General features: G+C 38.2%; 1 protein-coding gene across 1 annotated transcript; it reads right to left on the bottom strand.

The window, feature by feature from the left end:
• Positions 1-3,700: 3,700 nt before the first annotated feature.
• LOC142499325 (gamma-crystallin-3-like) lies at positions 3,701-10,838 on the bottom strand. The gene is made up of 3 exons (XM_075608492.1): positions 10,733-10,838; positions 10,163-10,405; positions 3,701-4,020 (listed from the first exon to the last, which is right to left on the bottom strand). Exons 1-3 carry the CDS (start codon positions 10,739-10,741, stop codon positions 3,745-3,747), a joined length of 528 nt encoding a protein of 175 aa, XP_075464607.1. The 5' UTR covers positions 10,742-10,838; the 3' UTR covers positions 3,701-3,744.
• Positions 10,839-13,130: the final 2,292 nt, after the last annotated feature.

Genomic DNA, 13,130 nt, shown 5'->3' with positions numbered 1-13,130 from the left:
CATGGCTTGGAGATATGCTGATCACATTGCAATATATATTTAAATTAGTTATAAAGGTAGGGAACAGACATCCAAAAGGTTTATCTCAAGGGGGAGGCAAAGAGAAGCACCAACCTTCACCTGTTTATGCTACAGTCTCTAATGTAGACCTTGGGTAAGTCATAAAGCCTAGTGGTGGCAGCCAAGGCTGAGCCCAGGACCTCACTATCCTCCCCCCTCCCCCCACTACATTTACGCCATAACTCATGTTGCCCAGACATTAGTGGGCAATTATTCATTCCACTTTCCCTCAAGAAGCCTCCGGATCTTGTCCTGGAGGTGTGTAAAGGACATCAGCAGACTTTGTCCATTGGGGGAGGCAAATGGAAGCAACCAGCACTTTATTGTGCTTTGGTCCCTGGTGTAGAGGTCAGCTAAACTAAACCTGTAAGACTGATACCACCAGTCAGTGCTGAGTCCTAGCACAAAATAATCCCTCTCCTATAATTACTACCTAGTATCGGAGATGAATGCTATTAGCAATAATTAATTCATTTCTAATCTGAATTACCGACACACCAAGTTCACTAGTGGGTTAATAGAAGCAGCACACTGCAGTGTAAAGCTCGATGATAAAATATCCATTTTTTTTCTCCGTTTAGACCTTTATTACTGCACTAACATGCACAGGATCACAGTAAGATGAGAAATCCATTACAAAGAAATGTATGAAAAACAGTCAAATGTACACTCTATTCATTACTAAATTATTCAAGTCATACTAGGGAGACTACATCTCCCAATCCATACCACATTTTTAATAGTTAACTGAAATGCCAAAATAAACTACAGATTATTGTACTCAAACAAAAAAATGGAACCGGGCGCTTCTAACTATAAAATAGCTAAAGTGAATTAATGGTGCAAAATAACCAATAATAGTGAACCTATAAATAACATATATATATATATATATATATATATATATATATGTGTGTATAAATCCAAGTGAATAAGTAACCTACACCAAAAAAAGAGTGATCAGTGACATAATATATGTGAAATACAAATAAATACAGCAGCTCTACACCCTTTAAAGGACTGTCCATGTCCAATGTAGTCTTGTGTTGTCTTCCAGGTAAGGGGAGCACTGTAGTTCTCAAGGTGATATGTGAAAAATAGGAAAAAATATATAATAGTGCAGATGGTATAAAATATTTAGAATCCAAAGTAATATTTGTGTTAGTATCATGCACAAATTTGTTCAGATATAACAAATGTATCAGAGATCCGTCTCTCTCTGATGGGAGCCCTTTAGTGAAAACCCTCTGGTACTGGAATCCTTATGGATGATGGTCTTGTAACAATGAATATTTTGGCATTAAGATAATTCGTTGGAGAGAACTGCTGGTTGCTCGAGAAGGACGCTGGTGAATTCAGTCACTGGTTTGCTTCCGCATGCATCACATCCGCCTACGTCCTGTAACGGCTCTAGTAAGGGCGGAAGAAGCTGCCTGGTAATTCGGCCTATGTGACTTGCCAGCACCTCCCGCACTGTCTCTCCGTAGCTCAGTGGTCTCCAACAGCTGATTGTACGCGTTTCGCTATTGCCCACCACTGAAATCAGTTAAAGTATAGAAACACCTATTAAAGCTACAGTTCAAGCTGCCGTTTAAAAAATATATATATATTTTTTTTTTCCCATTCAATATGCGCATCAATACAATTTGCACACTGACAAGTGATAGCTGCGCTGCAGATCGATCCATTCTCCTGTAATCGATCGCTTGCTCCGGGTTATTTAATTCAGTGCTTGCACAGCATTCTGGACAAAGTCCTGGAATATGATTAACTGGGCAGTTACTGGATACAATTGGTGCACTGTTAGAGAGAGGGCAGGGCTCAAGAGCCAGAGACTTTCAGAAGGGAAAGGGGGCTGTCACTTTGGAAATGCTTCCTACATTAAAAATGTGTTTAAAACTTTTTTTTTTAAATGCTACAGTACAAGTATTTTCTAATAGAACTAATTTCTTAAAAAAACACACATGTAGGATAGTGCTTGAACTGCTGCTTTAAGATCTTATGCTGTTTACTGTGGGCATGGATACAGATATTCGATGTGCCATCTACTGGACACAAACTGAATTGCAATTAAATAAATAAACCCAAGAAATAATTCTGTTGATTGGAAAGTGGTGGTAATTAGAGATGGTCAAAATGTTCGTATTTAGGCTAAGCTAACACCTTAAACTATTATATCCTTAATACGGATTCAGGAGACAATAGTGGCTATATAAATAGCGTACCAAGCCCTTAATCCTAAATGGTAGTTATGGAAGAATTTGCATAACTATGAATAACTATCATGGAAATGTAAAAAACAGAGAAAATCCTTTTTCTTTAATCTTGCTGGCCCAGTGTTGCAGTACACAAATTACTGCTCACACTGGATTAAAATAACCTGCATTACATTGGAATGCCCACAAAATAGTTTCTTCATTTTACTGTGCAGTAATTGTGGACCTTCTATCAAAGTCTTCTTTCTGCTAAACAGCATTAGTGCAAAAAAAAAACAAGGACCAATAAAAAAAAAAAAATCGTTTGATGTGGATTTGATCTTATTTATAGATCTGTTCCTGTGTTTTAAAACGTGTAACAAGTGTTCCCCCACCCTCTGGGAGATTTCACTGTTACTTTGTGTTGTTGTGCTGCTCACCTGCTCGTCTCACAGGATACTGAGTGTCCGCTGGTGGTAGTGGGGATGAACAGGACAGGCTTTAGGGTTCTTCTCAGTTCTTTACTTGGTGCAATGCCTCCATCTCCAGCAGGCCTCAGCAGAACTGGGTGCAATCCCTGTAGTAAAACCCTCTTGTACTCTCTCTAATAAACTGCACTCTCTGGCAGGGTATAAAACAGGAACAGATCTTTATTCTTCAACAGCATACAAAAAGTACACTTCTTCCAAGGGTCCTTGGACTCAACCCAGAGTGCATGAGGCCCCAAAGGTCTATCCTTAGCTCCCTTATTCCCTGGCAGAATAAGGGGTAGTATCCCACACCCCTGAGGGAGAGGATCTCTCCAGCCCTCAGAACTCTTAGAATTTGGATTTGCAGCCCTTTTCTACCCAGGGGAAGGACTTAGGTCTGAGCCCCTGATAGGGCAGTAAACATGTCCTAGTCCCCCCACCCCCCTGTCACTCACGGGAGCTGCTTACTGCAGGGGAAACCCCCAGATTAACCCTAACACTGCCTTCACTGGTACCTGGGTTTATGTGTTATGCAGGGCAGATTAGTAGCCAAGAGGATACGTGGCTACAATTGTATCAATTTTGCATAAGGGCAACTCTAATAAATATTGTGTCCTCGTTATTTATTTGTCTGGTTTTCATTTTACTGCTTGAACCGATCCTCTACTAACTTATTTATCAATGTAAGCATAGCCTTACAAATTCTTTGTCCTCATTGCCTCATTATTAATTATGGTGAGACCATTCATGAATGTGCTGTGAGTGTGAGTGTGTGCAGTGTGCTGTGAGTGTTTGCAGTGTGCTGTGAGTGTGTACAGTGAGTGTGAGTTTTTTTTTCATTCGGGTTCCACGCTCAAACCGCGTTATAAGCGGATCTGCGTTGTAGACACGCACAAGTGTTCTTTATCATTGTTCATGCCATGCTCACACCTTTTGTACGCTCAGCACAACAAATAAGAAAAACATAAATAAAGCTTCTGTCATGTTAATGAGTTTAATGAGGAAGTCATAAACAGTGTTTAATGGAGATGCTGGACACGTCTGAAGGAGCCAACTCTGGAGTTCATGGCACCCCAGTTGGTGTATCTCTTGTACTCTCCAGGTTTCAGGTAGTACTGACGCCCCCTGTAGTTGGGTTCCTCATAGAACACCCACTGACCATCGAGCACATTGCAGGAGTGAATGTCGTGGTAACGGAATTTCTCATGGACACTGGGACAGTCTTCAGTGAACTCCATCATCTGACCTCTAAAGTCTTCCCTCTCATAAACCTTGATTATGAAAGGGCCACGATGCTTTGAAAGTAAGCAAAAGTAAATCACTTTAACTAATGTATAATTCATTCAAGTCTAAAACTTAAAATTAACTGTTATATGACAACACTGTTAGAAAAACAGAGGGTATCTAAACCTTAAACATTCAATTGTTCATTCCCTAGTGTGAATTGGAAATAAATTGGTGCATTGTTCTAGGTGTGTATGGCCTCAAACTTTAAAGTGACTTGAATTCTGAATGTGCTTTTTAGAATATTATGTTGCTAGAGGATTCTGGGAAGATATGCAGAGCAGTGGATCTCATGTGACTGCAAGAACTGTACATTGATAGGACTGTAGAATTACAGTAACATCTTTGACTGGGTGGCGAAATGTAAATTATTTTGATGGAGAATTTATGTAGTAGGATACTATTCTGTACGGAGCCACCCTTACATTAAATTTTTTTGTAATGAACTATAGATAAACAATGACCTTGTAGCCGTGAAATTTAAAAATTAAATTGAAATACATTTTCTATTTATAACTACCCTAAATAAAACACAAGAATAAATAACACAAAGATGGACTAACCCATGAATATTTGCACTAATCAAAAACAACATATTTTTTATATGGGAAAATGTATATTTATTTAAAACCAGAGACAGCACATAAAACACAGACAAAGCTCAGTTTTAGCACATCCAGTGAAAATCATACACGGTACAGTGCCTAAATATATATGTATAAATATCTATTAAGTAAAATGGTCTTTTAGTTTGACATTTTTGGCCAAAATTGTTGTAAGCCCCTGAGCCAACGTCACGGCAGACCACAATTCAGGGGTCCCTAACGCTAATATAAATTCTTAATAACCTGTGTAATAACAGGAAGAATGATTTATAGTAAATCTGTCAATATTAGTTGCAAAGTTCTAAGTCTGATTGAAGCCTTTATTAACCTGTACATTACCAGGAAAGGCACTCTGTATTAGAGATGTCACAACCATCCTGCAAGCAAACAAGTTCCCCTGTGTGGAAGATGCCATGGAGTGAGCCCTTAACCATTTAAATGTGGGAGGGGGTGAGCTTAAATTAAGTAGGAGGTTGCCAACCTCCAATCAGCCAGGACTAGCTGAAACACAATTGTAAAATATACTGGACAAATAACAAGCTCCTATTGAACCCTTAAAATAACCACAACATATATATAAGCATATGAATGTCACAGAGGAGTGCTACTGAGCATGGCAATATATATTTAAAACCAGAGACAGCACATAAAACACAGACAAAGCTCAGTTTTAGCACATCCAGTGAAAATCATACACGGTACAGTGCCTAAATATATATGTATAAATATCTATTAAGTAAAATGGTCTTTTAGTTTGACATTTTTGGCCAAAATTGTTGTAAGCCCCTGAGCCAACGTCACGGCAGACCACAATTCAGGGGTCCCTAACGCTAATATAAATTCTTAATAACCTGTGTAATAACAGGAAGAATGATTTATAGTAAATCTGTCAATATTAGTTGCAAAGTTCTAAGTCTGATTGAAGCCTTTATTAACCTGTACATTACCAGGAAAGGCACTCTGTATTAGAGATGTCACAACCATCCTGCAAGCAAACAAGTTCCCCTGTGTGGAAGATGCCATGGAGTGAGCCCTTAACCATTTAAATGTGGGAGGGGGTGAGCTTAAATTAAGTAGGAGGTTGCCAACCTCCAATCAGCCAGGACTAGCTGAAACACAATTGTAAAATATACTGGACAAATAACAAGCTCCTATTGAACCCTTAAAATAACCACAACATATATATAAGCATATGAATGTCACAGAGGAGTGCTACTGAGCATGGCAATATATATTTAAAACCAGAGACAGCACATAAAACACAGACAAAGCTCAGTTTTAGCACATCCAGTGAAAATCATACACGGTACAGTGCCTAAATATATATGTATAAATATCTATTAAGTAAAATGGTCTTTTAGTTTGACATTTTTGGCCAAAATTGTTGTAAGCCCCTGAGCCAACGTCACGGCAGACCACAATTCAGGGGTCCCTAACGCTAATATAAATTCTTAATAACCTGTGTAATAACAGGAAGAATGATTTATAGTAAATCTGTCAATATTAGTTGCAAAGTTCTAAGTCTGATTGAAGCCTTTATTAACCTGTACATTACCAGGAAAGGCACTCTGTATTAGAGATGTCACAACCATCCTGCAAGCAAACAAGTTCCCCTGTGTGGAAGATGCCATGGAGTGAGCCCTTAACCATTTAAATGTGGGAGGGGGTGAGCTTAAATTAAGTAGGAGGTTGCCAACCTCCAATCAGCCAGGACTAGCTGAAACACAATTGTAAAATATACTGGACAAATAACAAGCTCCTATTGAACCCTTAAAATAACCACAACATATATATAAGCATATGAATGTCACAGAGGAGTGCTACTGAGCATGGCAATATATATTTAAAACCAGAGACAGCACATAAAACACAGACAAAGCTCAGTTTTAGCACATCCAGTGAAAATCATACACGGTACAGTGCCTAAATATATATGTATAAATATCTATTAAGTAAAATGGTCTTTTAGTTTGACATTTTTGGCCAAAATTGTTGTAAGCCCCTGAGCCAACGTCACGGCAGACCACAATTCAGGGGTCCCTAACGCTAATATAAATTCTTAATAACCTGTGTAATAACAGGAAGAATGATTTATAGTAAATCTGTCAATATTAGTTGCAAAGTTCTAAGTCTGATTGAAGCCTTTATTAACCTGTACATTACCAGGAAAGGCACTCTGTATTAGAGATGTCACAACCATCCTGCAAGCAAACAAGTTCCCCTGTGTGGAAGATGCCATGGAGTGAGCCCTTAACCATTTAAATGTGGGAGGGGGTGAGCTTAAATTAAGTAGGAGGTTGCCAACCTCCAATCAGCCAGGACTAGCTGAAACACAATTGTAAAATATACTGGACAAATAACAAGCTCCTATTGAACCCTTAAAATAACCACAACATATATATAAGCATATGAATGTCACAGAGGAGTGCTACTGAGCATGGCAATATATATTTAAAACCAGAGACAGCACATAAAACACAGACAAAGCTCAGTTTTAGCACATCCAGTGAAAATCATACACGGTACAGTGCCTAAATATATATGTATAAATATCTATTAAGTAAAATGGTCTTTTAGTTTGACATTTTTGGCCAAAATTGTTGTAAGCCCCTGAGCCAACGTCACGGCAGACCACAATTCAGGGGTCCCTAACGCTAATATAAATTCTTAATAACCTGTGTAATAACAGGAAGAATGATTTATAGTAAATCTGTCAATATTAGTTGCAAAGTTCTAAGTCTGATTGAAGCCTTTATTAACCTGTACATTACCAGGAAAGGCACTCTGTATTAGAGATGTCACAACCATCCTGCAAGCAAACAAGTTCCCCTGTGTGGAAGATGCCATGGAGTGAGCCCTTAACCATTTAAATGTGGGAGGGGGTGAGCTTAAATTAAGTAGGAGGTTGCCAACCTCCAATCAGCCAGGACTAGCTGAAACACAATTGTAAAATATACTGGACAAATAACAAGCTCCTATTGAACCCTTAAAATAACCACAACATATATATAAGCATATGAATGTCACAGAGGAGTGCTACTGAGCATGGCAATATATATTTAAAACCAGAGACAGCACATAAAACACAGACAAAGCTCAGTTTTAGCACATCCAGTGAAAATCATACACGGTACAGTGCCTAAATATATATGTATAAATATCTATTAAGTAAAATGGTCTTTTAGTTTGACATTTTTGGCCAAAATTGTTGTAAGCCCCTGAGCCAACGTCACGGCAGACCACAATTCAGGGGTCCCTAACGCTAATATAAATTCTTAATAACCTGTGTAATAACAGGAAGAATGATTTATAGTAAATCTGTCAATATTAGTTGCAAAGTTCTAAGTCTGATTGAAGCCTTTATTAACCTGTACACTACCAGGAAAGGCACTCTGTATTAGAGATGTCACAACCATCCTGCAAGCAAACAAGTTCCCCTGTGTGGAAGATGCCATGGAGTGAGCCCTTAACCATTTAAATGTGGGAGGGGGTGAGCTTAAATTAAGTAGGAGGTTGCCAACCTCCAATCAGCCAGGACTAGCTGAAACACAATTGTAAAATATACTGGACAAATAACAAGCTCCTATTGAACCCTTAAAATAACCACAACATATATATAAGCATATGAATGTCACAGAGGAGTGCTACTGAGCATGGCAATATATATTTAAAACCAGAGACAGCACATAAAACACAGACAAAGCTCAGTTTTAGCACATCCAGTGAAAATCATACACGGTACGGTGCCTAAATATATATGTATAAATATCTATTAAGTAAAATGGTCTTTTAGTTTGACATTTTTGGCCAAAATTGTTGTAAGCCCCTGAGCCAACGTCACGGCAGACCACAATTCAGGGGTCCCTAACGCTAATATAAATTCTTAATAACCTGTGTAATAACAGGAAGAATGATTTATAGTAAATCTGTCAATATTAGTTGCAAAGTTCTAAGTCTGATTGAAGCCTTTATTAACCTGTACATTACCAGGAAAGGCACTCTGTATTAGAGATGTCACAACCATCCTGCAAGCAAACAAGTTCCCCTGTGTGGAAGATGCCATGGAGTGAGCCCTTAACCATTTAAATGTGGGAGGGGGTGAGCTTAAATTAAGTAGGAGGTTGCCAACCTCCAATCAGCCAGGACTAGCTGAAACACAGTTGTAAAATATACTGGACAAATAACAAGCTCCTATTGAACCCTTAAAATAACCACAACATATATATAAGCATATGAATGTCACAGAGGAGTGCTACTGAGCATGGCAATATATATTTAAAACCAGAGACAGCACATAAAACACAGACAAAGCTCAGTTTTAGCACATCCAGTGAAAATCATACACGGTACAGTGCCTAAATATATATGTATAAATATCTATTAAGTAAAATGGTCTTTTAGTTTAGTTTGACATTTTTGGCCAAAATTGTTGTAAGCCCCTGAGCCAACGTCACGGCAGACCACAATAATTGTGGTCTGCCGTGACGTTGGCTCAGGGGCTTACAACAATTTTGGCCAAAAATGTCAAACTAAAAGACCATTTTACTTAATAGATATTTATACATATATATTTAGGCACTGTACCGTGTATGATTTTCACTGGATGTGCTAAAACTGAGCTTTGTCTGTGTTTTATGTGCTGTCTCTGGTTTTAAATATATATTGCCATGCTCAGTAGCACTCCTCTGTGACATTCATATGCTTATATATATGTTGTGGTTATTTTAAGGGTTCAATAGGAGCTTGTTATTTGTCCAGTATATTTTACAATTGTGTTTCAGCTAGTCCTGGCTGATTGGAGGTTGGCAACCTCCTACTTAATTTAAGCTCACCCCCTCCCACATTTAAATGGTTAAGGGCTCACTCCATGGCATCTTCCACACAGGGGAACTTGTTTGCTTGCAGGATGGTTGTGACATCTCTAATACAGAGTGCCTTTCCTGGTAATGTACAGGTTAATAAAGGCTTCAATCAGACTTAGAACTTTGCAACTAATATTGACAGATTTACTATAAATCATTCTTCCTGTTATTACACAGGTTATTAAGAATTTATATTAGCGTTAGGGACCCCTGAATTGTGGTCTGCCGTGACGTTGGCTCAGGGGCTTACAACAATTTTGGCCAAAAATGTCAAACTAAAAGACCATTTTACTTAATAGATATTTATACATATATATTTAGGCACTGTACCGTGTATGATTTTCACTGGATGTGCTAAAACTGAGCTTTGTCTGTGTTTTATGTGCTGTCTCTGGTTTTAAATATATATTGCCATGCTCAGTAGCACTCCTCTGTGACATTCATATGCTTATATATATGTTGTGGTTATTTTAAGGGTTCAATAGGAGCTTGTTATTTGTCCAGTATATTTTAAAATGTATATTTAGATACATTAACTTGGTTAAACATTAAATACATTACAAAACATATATTAAAATACACAGCTCTTTTATTAAATGAAGAGCTTTGAATGAATTAAAACGGGTAAATACAGTCAAACTATTCCAAGTGTATAGAATAAAATAAACAAATAACATAAAACCTACTTGGGTAGTCAAATGACAGGATCTGATGGAGTCATTGAATCCCATCCATTGCTGGAAATCAGGGTATTCTCCCCTCCTAAGGTAGTACTGGTGTCCCTTGTAGTTTGAGTGTTCATAGAGTATCCAGTTTCCATTTTCTACTCGGATGGAATTGCAACGACTGAAATATGAGGACAAGTCAGAGCAGTCAGAGCTGCACTCATAGGAGCGGCCCTGGAAGTTTCGGTCTTCATAGAAGATGATCTGCAGGAAGATAAAATAATTCATAATTCCTTTTAATTAATGTGGTTTAGTGTCACAAATTTCTTTGTAATCTAAGACATAATCCTACCAAGAGAAATTATTTCCTGTGGGAAGTTTAAATATATGGACATCTATTCTATTAGTCATCTCATAGTGAGATACTGTATATTGTAATATAATACAGTATATATCAAGTCCAAAGAATCTGATCTTTAATATTTTGTGATATATCATGACAACCTAATTCCACTATAGCATATGGGACAAGTTACAGTACATGTACATTATGTATCTGACCCTGGACAATATTCCCATTACATCTCTTACCTTTCCCATTGTGGATGGAGAGTTGTTGCAAGAGCATAGGGCTGTTAAGTGAAAGCAAAATGTGCTCTTTATACCTTTCCCATTGCTGATATCTGCAGTTGTTGAAAGAATCAGTTTATTCTGTCTAGTAAGGTGAATGTATAGCTTTTTTCACTATTAGTTGTGAGGTTAGTTTCTCTTTGTTTGCTGCAATTGTTAATGTATGCTTACTAAGAGCAACATTTAGAACTTTACATAAAAGGTATTCAATGCCTTTATTTGACTACCGACCATGAGGATGTGGTCAGTATTACAAAGGAGTAATGTGCTACCAATGTGCTTGTAAATCTTTGAATTCTGTTCAGGAAACTGCTGCCTAGGGAAGTAGTCTATACCACAGTAAAAAAGGAATGTCTTGCCACAGTGTGGGCCCTGCAGAAGCTACAGTCTTACCTGTATGGACGTAGTTTCACAGTAATCACCGACCACAACCTTCTGAGTTGCTTAAAGAGAGTGGCTGGGGAGAATGGGACGTTATTGAGCTGGAGCCTAGCTCTCTAACAATAATTATTGATGCCATACAATTAAGTACACACTGACGCAACAGTAAAGATGGGGTTTGTCTAAGTATTATTTAAACAAAGTTATTATGCGTTATATATTGAGGCAAAGTTTAAAAGTCAAATGATAGGTATTTTTTTCTAAAGCCATAAAAGTGTCATTAGAGATTAATGAGCTGGAGGGGGGTGACAACACACCCATTTGGGGGGTAGGCTGTGTTTCAATTAAGGGGATTTCGAATATAAACCTTGTCTTTGAATTATGACTTAGATTTCAACTTAGTGAGTCTCCAAGCTGGAACATGTGAAATCTCAATTTCCAATCAAGACCATTTGGTAAAAGATCTGATCAATGTTACTGTATATGATAACGTACGTTATATTCTTTTGGATCATTTTATTTTAAGATGTTGTCTGCATTTATATACTGTAGGATATTGTAATAATATTTTTCTGTTACCTAAGCCCTGTAATTTTTTTTATATTAAACTAAACTTTAATAAGAAATTCCTTGGGCTATAATTTGAACTATTGCACACTTTGTAGAGAGTAATTTACATTTTAGGGCATATTTTGCTACAACAGATTTTTGTGTTAAGTGTATAATTTCATAGTAAACAGGGACTAAAAGACTTTGCAAATTACATATTGATATTTCCTTGGTGATGGCGGTGAGTTAAGATATGTAGTGTGTTGGATTGAAGGTAGATATTACTAAGTTTAGGTACCTTGCGTAGGTGAAAGCTGAGTCAGCTATTTCCTGTAGATGTGTGTATTAACCCTAATTTGAGGGACCATGCGTGGAGAAAAGTGATTCTGCTAGATAGCTGTGTGTATTAACCCTTGTCACATATACAAGTCATGTGCTCTTAGCTGTGCCATACTTGACAGGGAAATTAGAGATTGTGCAAGTATATATCGAACCCTATGTGTTGCTCCTCTTTATTTCCCTGTATGTATTAATATGTATATACTAGAGTGGGTACCTGAGTCCACCTCCCCTTTATCTGAGAGATTATATTCATCCTGCTAATAACAAGGCTGAAGTCAGACAACGCAGCGTGATACACATCCTATAAAGCAGGGGTGTGCAAACTGGGGGGGTGCTAGATTTTCTGGGGGGGGGTTGCAGCAGTTATAGAGGTCCCGTGTTCTCCCCCCAGGCATTTAAATTAAATGCCGGGGGACCGCGCGTGGCCTCTATAACACACTTCCCTTTCAGCGACGCGCCATCATGGTAACCCGGCATCAACTGACGCCGTGTGGTCACGGGACATCACATTACCATGGCAACATGACAACATATGACCATGCGTGTCATTTGATGCTGGGGCCGAGCAGGATAGGGGGGCGCGAGGTGCAAAGGAGACCAAGCAGGGGTGCACATGGGGAAAAGTTTGCGCACCCCTGATATAAAGCATAGTATTTTATAGGTAGAAAATGAAGGAATCACATGCAGTGGCCTTCAATGTCAGTAGCCAACAAACAACACTTACTTAGATTGTAAGCTCTTCGGGGCAGGGACTTATTTTCCTAATGTTAATTTTATGTTTGAAGCGCTTATTCCCATTATGTGTTATATTATTATGTAACATGAACTACTGCTGTGAAGCACTATGTACATGGACAGTGCTAAATAAATGAAGATATACATACCGTACATACATTATGGCAATATACATACTGTATGATATAATAACAACCCTAGCTGCGTAAATATCCCATAGAGTCACTTATTCAGTTCTGGTGGCCCGTGTGCTAAAAAGGCCACTGTAGGAGCTGGCACAGCGTTGGAGCTCCCATAGTGTTATATAGTTGACACGGTTGTAGGCTTGTTACTTTTTAAGGTGTGTCATACC

This window comes from Ascaphus truei, chromosome 7 (genome assembly GCF_040206685.1).
Source record: "Ascaphus truei isolate aAscTru1 chromosome 7, aAscTru1.hap1, whole genome shotgun sequence".
NCBI lineage: Eukaryota > Metazoa > Chordata > Amphibia > Anura > Ascaphidae > Ascaphus > Ascaphus truei.
The sequence above is the reverse complement of the archived record's forward strand: the minus strand, read 5'-3'. Positions and strand labels throughout refer to the sequence as shown.

Coding starts and splice junctions, on each gene's coding strand:
- LOC142499325 (XM_075608492.1), bottom strand. Junction 4,021..10,162: donor CCTGTCATTTGACTACCCAA/GTAGGTTTTATG, acceptor TTACTTTCAAAG/CATCGTGGCCCTTTCATAAT.